The sequence below is a fragment of the Chrysemys picta genome, chromosome 12 (genome assembly GCF_011386835.1).
Source record: "Chrysemys picta bellii isolate R12L10 chromosome 12, ASM1138683v2, whole genome shotgun sequence".
Taxonomy (NCBI): domain Eukaryota; kingdom Metazoa; phylum Chordata; order Testudines; family Emydidae; genus Chrysemys; species Chrysemys picta.
In genome coordinates, this window is record NC_088802.1 from 35,833,455 (window position 1) to 35,848,426 (window position 14,972).

Here is a 14,972-nt window from a genome sequence, read left to right on the forward strand (position 1 = left end):
AGTAAACTTGGTGATGTTTCTTACTGCAGAGGATTGTTATTATATATTTACTATAGCAGCAACCAGAGGTCCCATCATGCTAGGTGCGCTACATACACACAGTAAGAGACAGTCCCTGCCCCAAGGAACCTGCAGTCTAAATCAGTGGTTCTCAAACTTTTGTACTGGTGACCCCTTTCACATAGCAAGCCTCTGAGTGTGACCCCCCCATATAAATTAAAAATACTTTTTTATATATTTAACACCATTATAAAAGCTGGAGGCAAAGCAGGGTTTGAGGTGGAGGCTGTCAGCTCGCGACCCCCCATGTAATAACCTCGTGACCCCCTGAGGGGTCCCGACCTCCAGTTTGAGAATCTCTGGTCTAAACAGACAAAGGAAGGATTGGGAGTGAAGCCCAGAGCAACTGAATAACTCACCCCAGTGACGGTAGCAGGGCCAGGAACTGATCCCAGATGTCCTGAGCCTTAGCTCAGTGCCTGGGCCACTAGACCATTCTCACATTTACTGCATGTCACAGAAATGACTGTGCCCAGAAAGCACAATTGCACTAGCAGCCTCTGCAGAAGGGTCAGAGCAGTTCTCCTAACTGTGTTGCCTCCAAATCAGAGGACAGGTGGTCAAAAAGATCCAAAATCGCCCTGCTATGAGCACGAAACCTCCGATTGAAACAAAACATTTCAACATTCTCCACTTTTTCATTTTGGCTCAGTTCAACGTCAATCGGTGTCCCCTAGCAGCTATGGTGTCTCATGGGAGTTGTAGTTTGAGTGCCTTATGCCCCCATTCTCTTCAATTGGCTGGATTCCACAGCAAGACAACACCTCCCACAATGCACTGCATCACAGTACATCATGGAAGATGTAGTCCAGTCTGGGAGTCCAGCCTATAGAGGCAAATGGGGGCATGAGGTAACCAAACTACAATTCCCATGAGGCAATATGGCAGCTTTGGCAGACATTAATATCGAACTGTCCCAAATTGATACATTTCAATTCTCTTTGACAAACTAGAATATTTTTGTAATTGTTCAAGCACAAGAAGAAAGTCAGAGCCAACACAGTACAACAGTCGGTCTTTTTTTCTTCCTTTCTGTGCACTGTCCTGTCCCATCAAACACTAGGGTTACCATATTTTAATTTAAAAAAAGGAGGACACTCCACGGGGCCCTGGCCCCGCCCCAACTCTGCCCCTTCCCCAAAGTCCCCGCCCCAACTCCGCCTCCTCCCCTGAATGCTCCGCCTCCTGCTCCTCTCCCTCCCCTGCTACCCGCGAATCAAATGTTCGCGGGAAGCCTGAAACAGGGAGGCAACAGGGAGGCAGCAGGTAAGCTGAGGCTAGGGTGGTGGCGAGGCGCGAGGAGGTGTGGCCCTGTCCGGCCCCCCCGACCGAGCGGCTCCCTCCGGCGGCCGGCCGGCTCCCTCCAGCGGCCGGCCGGCCCCGGCCAAGGGGCTCTGGCCCTGGCGTCTCCCGCCCGGCTCGGCTTGGGCCCTGGGGCGCCGGCCCTGGTTGAGGCAGAGCGGCTCCGGCCCGCCCTGGCCCTGGCGGCTCCGGCCCAGCTCGGCTCGGGCCCCGGTTCTGGCTGAGCGGCTCCGGCCCGGCACCGGCCCTGGCTGAGCACCGCCGGATGGCGGCTCCGGCCCGGCACCGGCTCTGGCCGAGCACCACCAGCCAGCGGCTGAGCACTGGCGGCTCCAGCCTGGCACCGGCCCTGGCCGAGCACCGCCAGCCCCAGTGGCTTGGGCACCCTTGGCCCCGGTTCCGGCCAAGCGGCTCCGGCCGAGCACCGCTGGTCCCAGCGGCTCGGGTACCCCCAGCCCCAGTTCCGGCCGAGTGGCTCCGGCCGAGCACCGCCGGCCCCAGCGGCTCGGGCATTCCCGGCCCCGGGCCCAGCAGCTCCGGCTCAGCTTGGCTCGGGCCCCGGTTCCGGCTGAGCGGCTCCGGCCCGGCACTGGCCCTGGCCGAGCACCGCCAGCCGAGCACCGCCGGCCCCAGCGGCTCCGGCCCCAGCGGCTCCAGCCTGGACCGAAGCCCCACGACCCCTCCCTCCCTATTTTCCCGGACATGTCTGGCTTTTTGGGATTTCCTCCCAGACAGGGATTTGAGGACCAAAAAGCCGCACATGTCTGGGAAAATCCGGACGTATGGTAACCCTATCAAACACTCCCTGAAAATAGAATTCACTAGGTTCCTAGAAATTACTCTATACATATGCATGCTGTCATACTATATAGCTCCCTATTGGGAAGCTATCTATCATAACAAGTCTGATTCGAGGTTGACCCAACCCAAAACAAAATATTTAGTTTCAATTTTCCCAATAGGAAATTATAAAAAAAAAAAAATTCAGCAACACTGAAATTTTCCCATGGAAAAATGTTGATTGTGCAAATTTTTCCATATATATAAAACCCCGCAGTGTGATGGAAAACTCCTGACCAGCTCTAGGGGCAACACTAAATCAAGTTAATTTCAAGGAATGGGCTCCAAGCCGTTTCAGGTGTGGCCCCAACCCCTGACTGCTCTACCAACTGTTGTGGCTTAACAATCTTATTTCCTATTTTGACCAATGGCTCTCTCTCCCTGTTACTGTGCCCAAGGTTCATAAAAACAAGAGGGGCAATGCCTAACTAAGGCTCTGATCCTGCAATGGGATAAGTACAGGCAATTCCTCGCACTAGTGCAGATTCCTAGTCAGGACGGCCTGCACGGACCCTTTTGCAGGATCGGAGCCTTGCTGATTATACAGGGGCGTGATGAAACCAACAATACACAAAGCAGAGCAAATGGAAAAACCAACAAACCAAGAGACAGGGGTGGAGCTGGGGGCACATGTTTATCTCCATGCTCTCTCGGTTATAGACATCTTGTTCTGCGTAGCAGCGATAGAGAAACCTTTTCGAACAAACAGTTCCTGCTGGTGTCCGTTCCAGTGCGGATGTGTTCAATTAGTCACACACATGACACAACATCATCTCTGTGTCACTGACCCTTAGAAGGGGAGATAAGGGGTCAGAGACCAAGATGTGATAAGAAATTACATTAAGTAACCTCATGTAGACACAGGTCAGTGTGTCACTGGAGGGGACAGAGATGCCCAGGAAGAGGGTGCTATATATAGAGAAGCCGGAGAGCAGATCTGGGCACCTCTCCACTCATCAGTGGAGTGCAGCATTTCACCCAGCCTTTCTGGCAAGTGAAAACAGTTCTTTTGCTGCCCTTCTGTGAGGGAGGTAACAGACAAGGATGGATGCTGGACTGGCTGGGATCCTGAGTCTCTTTTTAATCCTCTCCATCATGTGCTTCATGCTTTGGAAAAACAATTGGAAACGAGACCAGCTCCCTCCAGGACCAGCCCCGTGGTTCCTTCTGGGCAACCTGTGGCAGAAAGACGTTCTGCCCCTGCAGAAATCCTACCAGAAGGTAAGGGACTTCCTTGCAGGCTAGTCTCACATTCCTGGCCTTGGGATGCCCTTGGTAAGTTGTTCCAAAGGCTAGGTACACTCTAAAACGTAGGCCTTAGTTCTCCACCTATCTGTGCTCAGTTGGTTACAATATTCATTGTTTGTCACAGATCTTCCCCAGTATTCAAAATCCCACCCCTATTGCAGCTTTATGGCTCTTGGAGAGATTGTCAGTGATTTCTTTAGCTGATTAACGGAGCCCTCTCTGTACCTCTGCCCCTAGCTCTACAAGAAGTATGGTCCAGTGTTCACCGTCTGGCTTGGCCCAAAACCGGCTGTGGTGCTCTGCGGGTATGAGGCGGTGAGAGACGCTTTGGTGGGTCATGCTGAAGAATTTGGTGGACGCGCTGCCATTGCCATTCATGAGAGAGTGACGGACGGATACGGTGGGTGTTTGGGTCTCTCCTCTTCTAGGTTATTTTATTGCGCCTTGGATTTATGGTGAAGTCCCTGACTGCAGAGATCTGAGAAGAGAATGGATGAAAGCCCTAGACAAGAAAGGATGTTCTAGTGTTTAGGGGACTTGCCTGCGCCTTGGAAGATGTGGGGTCAATTTGTTGCTCTGACACAGACTTCTTATGCACTCTTGGGCGAGTCACTTAGTCTCTCTGTGCCTCAGTTCCCCATCTGTACAATCAGGGTAATAGCACTGCCCTGCTTCACAAGGGTGTTAGGAGGATAAATACATTGAAGATTGTGAAATGTTCAGCTAACAGGTAATGGGGACCAAATGCATACCTACGGAAAACAGCAGTCCCCAAGGGTGTGGCATTTCCCCACCCCTTATGCAAGGGACAAAGAAGAGCTAGTCAAAAAAGACCATTCTAAGAAAGTTTTCAGGAGTTGATTTCATTCTGTTTGGCTTGAAATGGTCTTTTTCACAGTTTTTCATAGCATTTTTTCACCAGGTTTTCCGTAAATGAAACATTTCCATAACTATTTTTAATAAAAAATGTGAACAATTTTGTTAACCTCAACAATTTTTCACAAAGGAAGCTGCTTTCACTATATGTGGATTCTGGCATGTTACATAGAATCACAGGCCATCTTAAACAGAGGCATTTATTAAATAAAACGAACTACAGACCCAAACAAACAGACTTCCACACAGGTTGAGTTCCAGCTTTGTCACCCTTGTTTACCAGGAACCACATCCTGTCTGGAATTTTGTACAGCACACCCTAGAGACATCTACTGGCTGAATGATATGCTGCTCATAGTTAATTTTCCAGAAGTTCTGGACTCTTTGTCTTTAGTAACCTGCTGTGGGTTTTGACAGTCAAATGATAGATTTTTAACTGCATCTTTTCAGGGCTCGTCACTGGTAGTGAGAAGAAATGGAGAGAGCTCCGCAGGTTCACAATCACTACACTGCGGAATTTTGGGATGGGGAAGAAGACAATGGCACAGCGGGTGCAGGAGGAGACTCAGTATTTGGTGGAGGCGGTAGCAGACATGGAAGGTAATTTGAACCCTATTCATTTCAATGTGCTGATACAAATAGAAGATACAGAATAGCCTTGTCTCAAGAAGCAACTCATATAAGTAAATGGGAGAGATCTTTATAGGAATAGGGACCTATGCCCTTACCTTAAATGATTAAGGGCCTGCTGGAAAGCCCTTTGAAATCAATGGAAAGACTCCAGTGCTCTGAGCCAAGCTTTTGGGCCCAGACCCTCCAAGCTACTGAGGAGACTAACTCCTATTTAAACTCCTAAATACCTTTGAGGACCTGAGCCTTAGCATCCCTCCCTTCCTTCCTGACAACCTGCTTCTGTAAAATAGTCAGTGCATCACTGAGCCTGGATGCAGATAGGGTAGCACAAATGCACCCAGCACAGTTATTGCGGGAGAGACTGGGGATGGACCCTGTAGCTTTTGCCCACAAATTGGATTGATATTGGGTAACTCTCATAGAAAGGTTCACTGCAAAAGGGAAAAAAATCTGAAGCTAAATTTCACAAGGCGACAGCTGTGAGAATAACACATTTCACTCTGAGTCCCAGCCCCTGAATGCACTTCCACCTAAAGGGCTAAGAACTGTGAGGACCCCGCAGAGTGTTCCTGTGTTCCACTGGATGATGTATTTTTCCACATCCAAAGAGCAAACTGATACTTTCACCCAGAACGATCTTTAGTTTGGGTGCTCTCTTAATCTAAAATAAGAGAGAACAAAAATGTAGTGTCTCCCTGAGAGAGCGAGAGAGCACAGTATGTGCGTCTCCTTTGACAATCTGCACTGAGCTCTGAGTACAAAAATGGCAGCAGAGCTCTCCACAGAGGGAGAGAGCGTAAAAATGTAAAGCACAAATAAAAACAGAAGAGTTACATAGCTAAATATGCCACGTGCTGGACTGTAATGGGTAGGTGAATGAGTTCCATCCTTCCTCCCCGCTACAAGAAGCACAAAGACAAAGCAGGTTTTCTGTGAAGATCCAGAGGTGAGAAATGGGCCTCCTAGATGCCAGCAAAGGAGAGGAAGCCTTCTGGACCCCAAGCTCAGAAGATTATGGGTGGGGTATTTATTGGGCATTCCTACAGAGAGGGTAGGAAATCTGTGTGCCCCTTCTCAGTCTCACTGTGCAGGTAGGAGTGGATGGGGCCAGGGAGCTGAGTGAGTCATTGGACCTTTCTCTGGACAGAGACTGGGTGGGACTCTTTATCTTGGTGGTTTTTAGATTAAAAGGGTTCCATCCTAGGGTTAATTGTAGTGATGGGCAAGAAGGGCATTATGTTTACAGGGGCAGGGAGGAACTCGTCTGCGAACAAACCAGAGATGCATGTTGCATTTGACTCTATTCGGTGTGCTCTCCCTTGCCTCCATGGATGCCGCAGGTGAGGCGTTCGATCCCATATCCAGCGTCAGGCACGCTGTTTCTAACGTGGTTTGCGCCGTTGTCTTTGGGAGTCGTTTCAGCTACAAAGACCAGGCCTTTCTGGAGCTGTTGGGCATGATGGGGAACTACAGCAATTATTTCATGTCTCCCTTCGCACAGGTATGTACCAGCGCCTCCCCTCTGAGCCCATGGGGTACCTCCCCTCTGAGCCCACGGGGTATTTCTCCTCTGAGCCCGTGGGGCGCCTCCCCATTCTGATACATCTCCCCGTTCAGTTCAACTCTCCTTAACATCAGTGGCAGCTGGATGGATCCAAAGCCTTCTGCAGTAAATGGAGAAACTCACTGACTTCAAGAGCTTTGGATCAGACCCCTAGGCCCTGATACAGGGAAGCAACCCTCTTCAATGCATGTGCTTCAGTGGTGCCCTGAGTGAGGGCCATGAAGAGCATTTTCCCTCTTCCAGCCCTGCTGTGCATCAGCTGGTCCTGTGCAGTCCCAGGCCAAAATCTTCCAAAGTGGCCATTGAGTTTTATGGGGCCTCCATTTTTACTGGCCACTTTTGGAAACGCAGCTGTCAAAGGTGTGGCTGATCGGAGTGAGGTGTTGTCACCCTTGGATCAGGGCTGGAACCACATGTGACTCCACATGTGAGAGAAATGATCAAGCCCTGCCACCACATCTTGGGAGTCGGGGGGATGAAAGGGGTGCACCCACGATCTCAGAACAGCCCTATCACATCTCCTGTTCCCAGGTGTACAACACCTTTCCTGGCATCATGCGTTACCTGCCGGGACCACACAACAAGGTCTTCAATGAAAGTGAGAAGTTGAAGAACTTCATCCAAAAAAGGATTGACTCTCACAAGCGGACCCTGGAGCCAAGCTGTCCCCGGGACTACATTGACTGTTTCCTTATCAAGTCAGAGAAGGTACAGCAGGGCCTGAATGCCTTGGGGCTATTTCTAACTCTAATGACAGTAACAAGCAGGGACCCCATTCAATGGGCTTATACGACATTGCATTCAGACCTAGGTACTGACTGATCAACATGTTATGGATTAATAGATGAAGGGACATCATAATCCCAGCCTGGCCCCATATCTCCAGCTCAGCCGGTAAACTGAGGCTGGGTGCTAGAGTAATAGCAGACTCCCAATCAAGGGCTTTGCTATGAGACTGGCCTGCTCTGAGTCTTAGCTAAGCGGCATCTTGGCCTAGCAGCTAAATCTGGGATTTAGGTGATCCTGGTTTCTCTTCCTCTCTCTGCCACTGACTGCCTGTGAGACCTTGGGAAATTCACTTTCCTGCTGTTTGTTATTCTGTAAAATATCAGTAATAATTCCTACCCCCCAGGCTCGTGGTGAGGCTTAGCTGCCATTCCCAAAGCACTTTGTGATCCTAAGACAGAAGTTGCTACTCGTGAGCTAAGTGACCCGTGTATTTTATAGAACTATCTGGGGAGATGGATGCTGCTCAGGGCTATGAAATGCCGAGGACCCCAGATAATGCTGAGGGCGAGGTGAATCCCAAAGCATGCCAGAATCCAGCAAAGCTGCTGTTCACAATCAAATGAACCCCTGTCTTCCCTGCCTAGAGCTCTGGATGGGAACCAAACTCCCATCGCAGGTATGCTGTGCAGCCTGGGGATGATTTTACAGCGTTCACGTTCTTTAAATCCACCAAGCCACCCCTCTATCCATTTCCAGGGAAAGAGCACGTCAGAGGATGTATTCAGCGATGAAAACCTGCTCATGGCAGTGTTTGACCTCTTTGGTGCTGGGACAGTGAGCACTGCCAATAGCCTGTTGTTCTTCTTCTTGGTGATGGCAAAGTTCCCACAAATTCAAGGTACAAAGAACGGAGGTTGGGGGGGAGAGGGGGGAGTTTCTTTTCAGTGGCTTTAAGCCATGATGCAGCAAGGGGACTGATTCAGATTCTCTCCCTCTGAGTGTGCTCAGCTGAAGTGCCCTATAAGAACAGACTAGTAGGTCCTCTTAACACTGTCCAAGGACCCCTGTGCTGTGAGGGGCTTATGCAGAGATCTTTGCTGGATCAGGCCCATTACACACACATGCATGGCTGGATGGTTAAGGTACTGTACAGGGTCTAGTCGCAGTTCACCCTTCTCTCCTCGCACCCTGCCTGAGCAGGATACACTGACTGAGCCGGGGTGGGTGCCCATGGCATGCTCCGCAATATGTGGCTACCAGGTGCCAGGATAACCAGACAGAGGCTGAAGCAGAGCTCTGCGTTTCCTGGTGCCTGTTCGGGAACGTCTCTGCACTGCAATCGGAGGTGCTTGCAGCCCAGGCTGGCATACCCACACTAGTTTTAATCTCATTAGTGCGGCTAAAAATAGCAGTGAAGACACAGCAGCATGGGCTAGCAACATGAGCATGGACCCAGGGGTGCTTGGACAGCCCATGCCGCTGCATCTTCTTTGCCATTTTTAGCTAGCGTGGGCAGGCCTACCCGGTTGCAATCTCACCTCTGGCTGCCGTGTAGACGTACCCTCAGGGGCTAAAACCAGGCCTTTCACTCCGGTTAGGCTGCTCTGTGTTTAATCTCCAAGCTCCCTCACACCGAAGACAAGGGGAGGTCAGTGCAGCAGCTTTACAAAGCAACAGCTCTGAGTCTAATCCTTTGCAGCCAGGGTCCAGCAGGAGATCGAGGAGGTAGTGGGGGCGACCCATGCCCCCAGCATGGAGGACCGGGTGAGGATGCCGTACACCAATGCAGTGATCCATGAGATGCAGCGCAGCCAGAAAGGGCAGATCGAGAACTTCCCCCGGGCAGTGACTCGGCGCACAGAGTTCCGGGGCTACATCATCCCCCAGGTGCAGTAACTCCTCAGGACGCTCTCAGGGGAGGGGTGGAGGGCGAGCCTTGGACTGGAGTGCATCCCCTCCCCACCGAATTGTTTGCTTGTTTGTAAAGGTCCTGGCTCTTTCCCAGTCTCTGGCAGCACCGCACTTTTCAGCACAGCAGGCAACTGATGCCGCTTCGAGTTTGTGGCGAGTGTGATTCCACCTGCTTTGGGTTCTGATGATCTGAACTCACCTCTCCCCATGAGCCATACTGCTGCAGCCCAGAGCAGCACAGATGCTCCGGCCGGGCCTGCCTTTCTCCCCATGGCAGGGAGCTGCTAGACTGACAGCCTGTGAGATGCTGGAATGTGCCCCCCCCCCACCCGATCTCCTGGAGCCTCCGGCCATGCCGTAAAGCCCATCTGTTTCCCAAGCATGTGAAGTGAGGGTGGGCTACAGGCCTGGGCTCATGTGACTTTCCTGTGTCCAAGTAGGCGGGGCAGCCCTGTCTGTTAATCTTTAAGGGGTCAGCATCCTGAGCTTCGCATGGGCACCTCTTGGGGTTTTTATAAATCTAAAATAAATAATTCCTGGCCTGGTCTCAATTTCCTGCGACACAGTTCTGGCTCCAAGCCAGCCCTGTGCAAAGGGGCTACACAACAACGAAGATCCACTTAAGCCTTCCCTGAAAGGGATGTCAGTTGTTACTTGCCTTGGCCCCTTTATTTACCTTCTGTGCACAACCAGACTTTCCAGCTGTCTCCACTGCAGGCTGCTTCTCCGCTGATAATCAAGGTAATCCATTACCGTATTTAATGTCTGCTTTTCCTGTCTCCTTCTATCCTTTATCTTCACAGGGCACAGCTGTTATTCCACTGTTCAGCACTGTGCATTCAGACCCAAAGCACTGGAAGACTCCAGAAGAGTTTAACCCAGGTCATTTCTTGGACGAGAAGGGGGAATTTAGGCCAAACGAGGCCTTTATGCCTTTCTCTGCAGGTAAAACCTGGGATTTACAAAGGTCTCTGGCTGCTTTTGGCTGTACAATGAGAATGTGTCAATGACCTGGCTCCTGCTCCCAGCAAAGTCAACAGCAAAATGCCCGTCTGAGTCTGTCTTCACTCAAAGTTAACTCAGGCTCTTCCCCAGGCATTGTCCCTAACCTAGGGTTACCATATTTCCACAAACAAAAAAGAGGACACTGGGCGGGGGGGGGGGAAGCCCCGCCCTAGCCCCGCCCCGCCCCATCCACTCCCTCCCACTTCCCACCCCCTGACTGCTCCCCTCAGAACCCCAACCCCCCCTGCTTCTTGTCCCCTGACTGTCCCCTGCTGAGAACCCCTACCCTAACTGCCCCCCCCCCAGGACCCTACCTGTCCCCTGACTGCCCTGACCCTTATCCACTCGCATGGGTGGCAGGGTTGTAGAAATTTTGGTGGTGCCCAGAACCCCCCACCCCACCTGCCTAAGGCTCTGGGAGGGGGGTTGGGTGGGGGGAGGAGGTCTGGGGTGCAGGTCCTGGGCTGGGGATTAGGGTGCAGGAGGGGTGCAGGTTCTGGGATAGAGTTTGGGTGCTGGGTGCAGGCTCCGGGCTGGGGCAGGGGGTGGGTGTGCAGGAGGGGGTGAGGGGTGCAGGCTCCGGGATGGAGTTTGGGGGTGAGAGGCGGTGCAAAGGGAGGGGGTGCAGGCTTTAGGAGGAAGTTTGAGGGCAGGAGGGGGTGTGTGGGAAGAGGGAGGGGGACTGGGAGGGAGTTTGGGGATAGGAGGGGATGCAGGGGTGAGGGCTGTGGGTCTGGGGATGAGGGGTTCATGATGCAGGAGGGGGCTCAGGGATGGAGCAGAGGATTAGGGTGTGTGGGGATGAAGGCTTGGGGGTTTGGGGTGTTGGAGAGGCTCAGGGCTAGGGTGGAAGGGCAGGGTAAGGGCAGCCTGTCCTCCCATTAGTGGAAGGGGGCACTAGGACCCGGGGGCAGCAGACAGCAGTTGTCTGCGTGTACTGCCAGAGCCAGCACAGCAGACAAGGGAGAGGCAGACAGGGATGGGGGACCCACGGAGGGGGGGATGCACGGAGGGGGGGTGGCAGGTGGAGGCTGGGGACCCATCCAACAATCCCCCACTCCCTGACTGCCCCCCCCCACTCCTCTTACCATTCTGGCTCCACGTGGGTCGGTTTGTGTGTTACACAGGACTACAGAGAGAGGGAGGGGGGAGCAGGGGAGGGCTCTGGCTGCTGGAGGCCAATGGGAGTGGGTCAATCGGCCTAGACGCCCAATCAGCAGCCACACTCTGCATGGAAGGGAGGGAGGGAGGCGAGGGAGAAAAAACCCCCGGACATTTTAACCTTGTTACCAATTCCTCCCGGACGGCTATTTAGAGACGCAAAAGCCGGACATGTCCGGGGAAATACGGACGGATGGTAACCCTACCTAACCCCCTTCCTGACCACACATGACCCACGCTCACTCAAGTGTAAAGATGCTTTCAACCCCACATAGCTGGCCCAGCTCAGTTTATAGGCTAGCACTCGGGTGCTGCTTTCACTCGGGCAGGTAACCTGCCCACTTTGCAATGAGGAGGCAGGTTAAATCACTAGAGTGCTGGTGGTCCCCCAGTTCCTTCCCACAGTTCCCCTGTGTGTTTGGAAGGACAGACAAGCTCACCCACAAGTCACTGGGAAAGAATCACAGAGCAGCTCAGCTCACTGCAGCACCATGGGATGTGCCCCCCAAAATCCTAGCAACTCACACAGGGGAGTATAGCACCAGTGAGGACAGAGCAACTCGGGTAGGGATTTTCACACCCAGGCAAGGCTAACCCGGGTGCCGATCACCCATGCTAACTCTGCAATGAAGTCATATGCTAAGGAGAGTAGGATGGGAGTTCTTGGGGTATTTCTACACTCCAATATATGCCCAGGGTTCACACACAGGCTCAAGCCTACCCCCCTTTCTGTCTACACACAACTCATGTGAACCCATGGCTTGGACCTCACAGGGGTGCAGGGTTTGAGCCTGAGTCAAGCCGGGAGCCAAGGTCCAAGCTCTGCAGTGTAGACGCATCCCCACTGGATTCGTGCTTTGGGAGTCCACCATAAGCATCCCATGACCAACTTCCTTTGTCCTCTGGACAGTCAAGTTTGGTGGACAAATTTTCCCACACTGCACCTCAAACAAAGGGCTACATTTTGGCCACATTTTGAGAGGGCGCTAGGAAGTGTCAGACCTGGGTGGTTGGACTTGGGCCTGCATAATGCAGTGGAGATGGTGGCGCCCCAGCTTGGGACCCAGGGTTCAGCAATTCCTAACCTTGGGTTACAAATGTGTGTAGATGCTCAAGCCGTAGGTTAACAAACCTAGGGTCTGCTAACCCTAGGCTTACATTGCAGTGCAGACATACCCGGGAAGTGCATTTCAACCCTGGCCTATGCACCAGTTCTGAAGGATTAAATGGGACTGAAGTGGTGCATGAGCCTTGTGTTGGCTCCTTTGCAAAGGGCTGAATTTCACCATGATCACGGCTTGTAATAAGCATTCCACTGTAGGGTAGGACAATTATGTTCCCAAAGCCACTTCCAGCTCGCGCTGAGATGTTCAGTAAGGGATCAGATTGCAAATGACTGCATGTGGTGGTTCAGAGGAAAGAATTTCACACTTGTCTGGATGCTGCTTGTCTGCAGATAAGCAATGCTTGGGGAGGGCTGATTATACCATGTGTAAACTACACACACTCAGGGGAATGCTCTGTTCCCCTCAAGTGGTGGCAGAACCCTCTAGGTAGGTTGATGGAGCTACTACAACGTTACCTAACGGAGCTGAATCTTTTAGCTCAGACATTAGCACAATATGCTTTTAGACCCTGAGGTTGCAAGTTCAATTCCATCTCCCAGTGATCTGACGGGGGAGAGGGACGCAGTTTTGTGTCACCTGTTTTGGCATTACATGCCAAGCACAACTTGTTCTGTCTTTGCAAGTTAGATATTTTGGGTGGGATTTTCAGAAGTGCCTGAGGGAGTTAGAGGCACAAGCCCCATTGAAAGTCAATGGTAGTTAGGCACCTCACTCAGACGGTTTTGAAAATCTCTCCCCTTGTTTCTGGGAATGTCAGATTTGGGACGCTCTTGGTTTCATTTGGAGGGATTATTTGGGTGGCATGATCAGGTTGGCCGAAGTGGGGATTTGCCCAAGTCTGTCCTTGTAACAGGATTCCATTCTGCTCAGATCTCACAGAAATCTCTCATTGATCATGGCAAAAGACAGATAAATAAATACTCCCATCGCCCAGTCATACAGCAAACCAGTGGTAGAACTGTGTGTGGAACCCCAGAGTCCTGGTTTTCATGTCTGTCTATGAGGCTTCAATGATCTTTCGATAAAGAACAGCTGTGGGGGCCCTGAATTATTGCTCACACAGCATAGGAGGAAGGGCCTTTGGCCATTAAAGTAACGTGTGGTTGTGCTTTGTTTGGGTAGGTTGGTGGGTCTCTGAACCCATGCCTATTGAACTCAAGAGAAAGCCTCGTATTGACTTCAGTGGGTGTTGGATCAGGCCTTTAGCCTGTTTCTGTCGGTCTGTCTCACTTCCTTTTCTTTCCCAGGAAAGCGGATGTGCCCAGGGGAAGGGCTGGCCCGGATGGAGCTGTTTCTCTTCTTCAGCACACTGCTACAGAACTTCACCTTCAAGCTAGCGACCGATCCCAAAGAGATGGACATATTATCTCTGTGGGTGGACTACCAGAACAAGGGGCCATACTGTAAATTCCACCTCATCAGGCGCTAAGCAATTGGGATGTACTGGGCTGGAGAAATGAGAATGCAGAGGAAACATCCACTGTGTGCTAACAACTGATTGCTGAGAGCAAGGGTGGTTAAAGTGTTGGACCGGGGCTCAAAAAATCAGGGTTCAGTTCCCAGCTCTGACACAGACTCACTGTGTGACCTCGGGCATGTCACTTAATCTATCTGTGCGACCTCGGGCATGTCACTTAATCTCTCTGTGCCTCAGTGACCCATTTATAAAATGCAGATGACAATAGTACTGTTGTTCTCCCACCCTGTGTCTGTCTTTTCTACTTAGACATAATGGCGACTGTCTCTCTTGCTAAATATTTGTACAGCATCTAGCACAATGGGAACCTAATTTTGGCTGGGGCCTTTATACCCTACTGTAACAGAAATAATACCAACCACCCCTGGATTGTCACATCAGTGTACCCTGTTCATTGTTTCAAATCAAGAACAATGCAAAACAAATTCCCTTCACTGCCCATGTCTACTGCAAACACCCCTTGGTGGAGGCAGATGATTGTACAGAAAAAAGAGAATTTAAAAATAAAATACAAGCTTTAAAACTGCACTAGCAGGCTGGGGTTTTAGTTTCAATCGGTGCAATTTTCTAAGTCAGTCAGTGACTTAGGCTCCTAAGTCCCATTTTCAAAAGTGATTTAGATACTAAGGAGCCTAGAGACCTAGGCTCCTAAGGGTGAGATTTCCAAAAGTGCCTAGTTAGGTGCCTCACTTCCATTGAAAGTCTATGGGAATTAGGCACCTGGGTCATTTAGGCATTTTTGAACTTTTTACTCCACATCTTTAGAGACATGCCTGAGGCCATGTAACTAGCAGGCAGAATTCTTAATAAAAACACCCCTGGTAAATATTCACACACACCCACTTACGTGTCAGTACAATAATTTGTCAATAGGCCGGGATTTTCCCACGGCAGAACATACCGGTATTCATGTAAAATTCTCCCCAGTACTGAGGACTCACGTGAGGCCTTCCAAGCCCCCTTGAAGCCCTGTGGGTCTTGCATGTTCTCTTGGCACCGGACTGAAGTTCATTCATAATGAAGACCCAGCACATTTTCA

General features: G+C 51.3%; 1 protein-coding gene across 1 annotated transcript; it reads left to right on the forward strand.

The window, feature by feature from the left end:
• The first annotated feature begins 3,117 nt into the window (after positions 1-3,117).
• On the forward strand, positions 3,118-14,157 carry LOC101945572 (cytochrome P450 2C5-like). The gene is made up of 9 exons (XM_005297614.4): positions 3,118-3,423; positions 3,688-3,850; positions 4,777-4,926; positions 6,300-6,460; positions 7,055-7,231; positions 8,009-8,150; positions 8,952-9,139; positions 9,967-10,108; positions 13,704-14,157. The coding sequence occupies exons 1-9, from the start codon at positions 3,247-3,249 to the stop codon at positions 13,883-13,885; spliced, it is 1,482 nt and encodes a 493-aa protein (XP_005297671.1). The 5' UTR covers positions 3,118-3,246; the 3' UTR covers positions 13,886-14,157.
• The last annotated feature ends 815 nt before the right edge of the window (positions 14,158-14,972 follow it).

Excerpts from the sequence above, each read along its gene's own strand:
- LOC101945572 (XM_005297614.4), top strand. The coding sequence starts at position 3,247 with ATGGATGCTGGACTGGCTGGGATCCTGAGTCTCTTTTTAATCCTCTCC. Across the intron at positions 3,851-4,776 it reads GAGAGTGACGGACGGATACG|GGCTCGTCACTGGTAGTGAG; the intron begins GTGGGTGTTTGG and ends GCATCTTTTCAG. Across the intron at positions 7,232-8,008 it reads TCCTTATCAAGTCAGAGAAG|GGAAAGAGCACGTCAGAGGA; the intron begins GTACAGCAGGGC and ends ATCCATTTCCAG.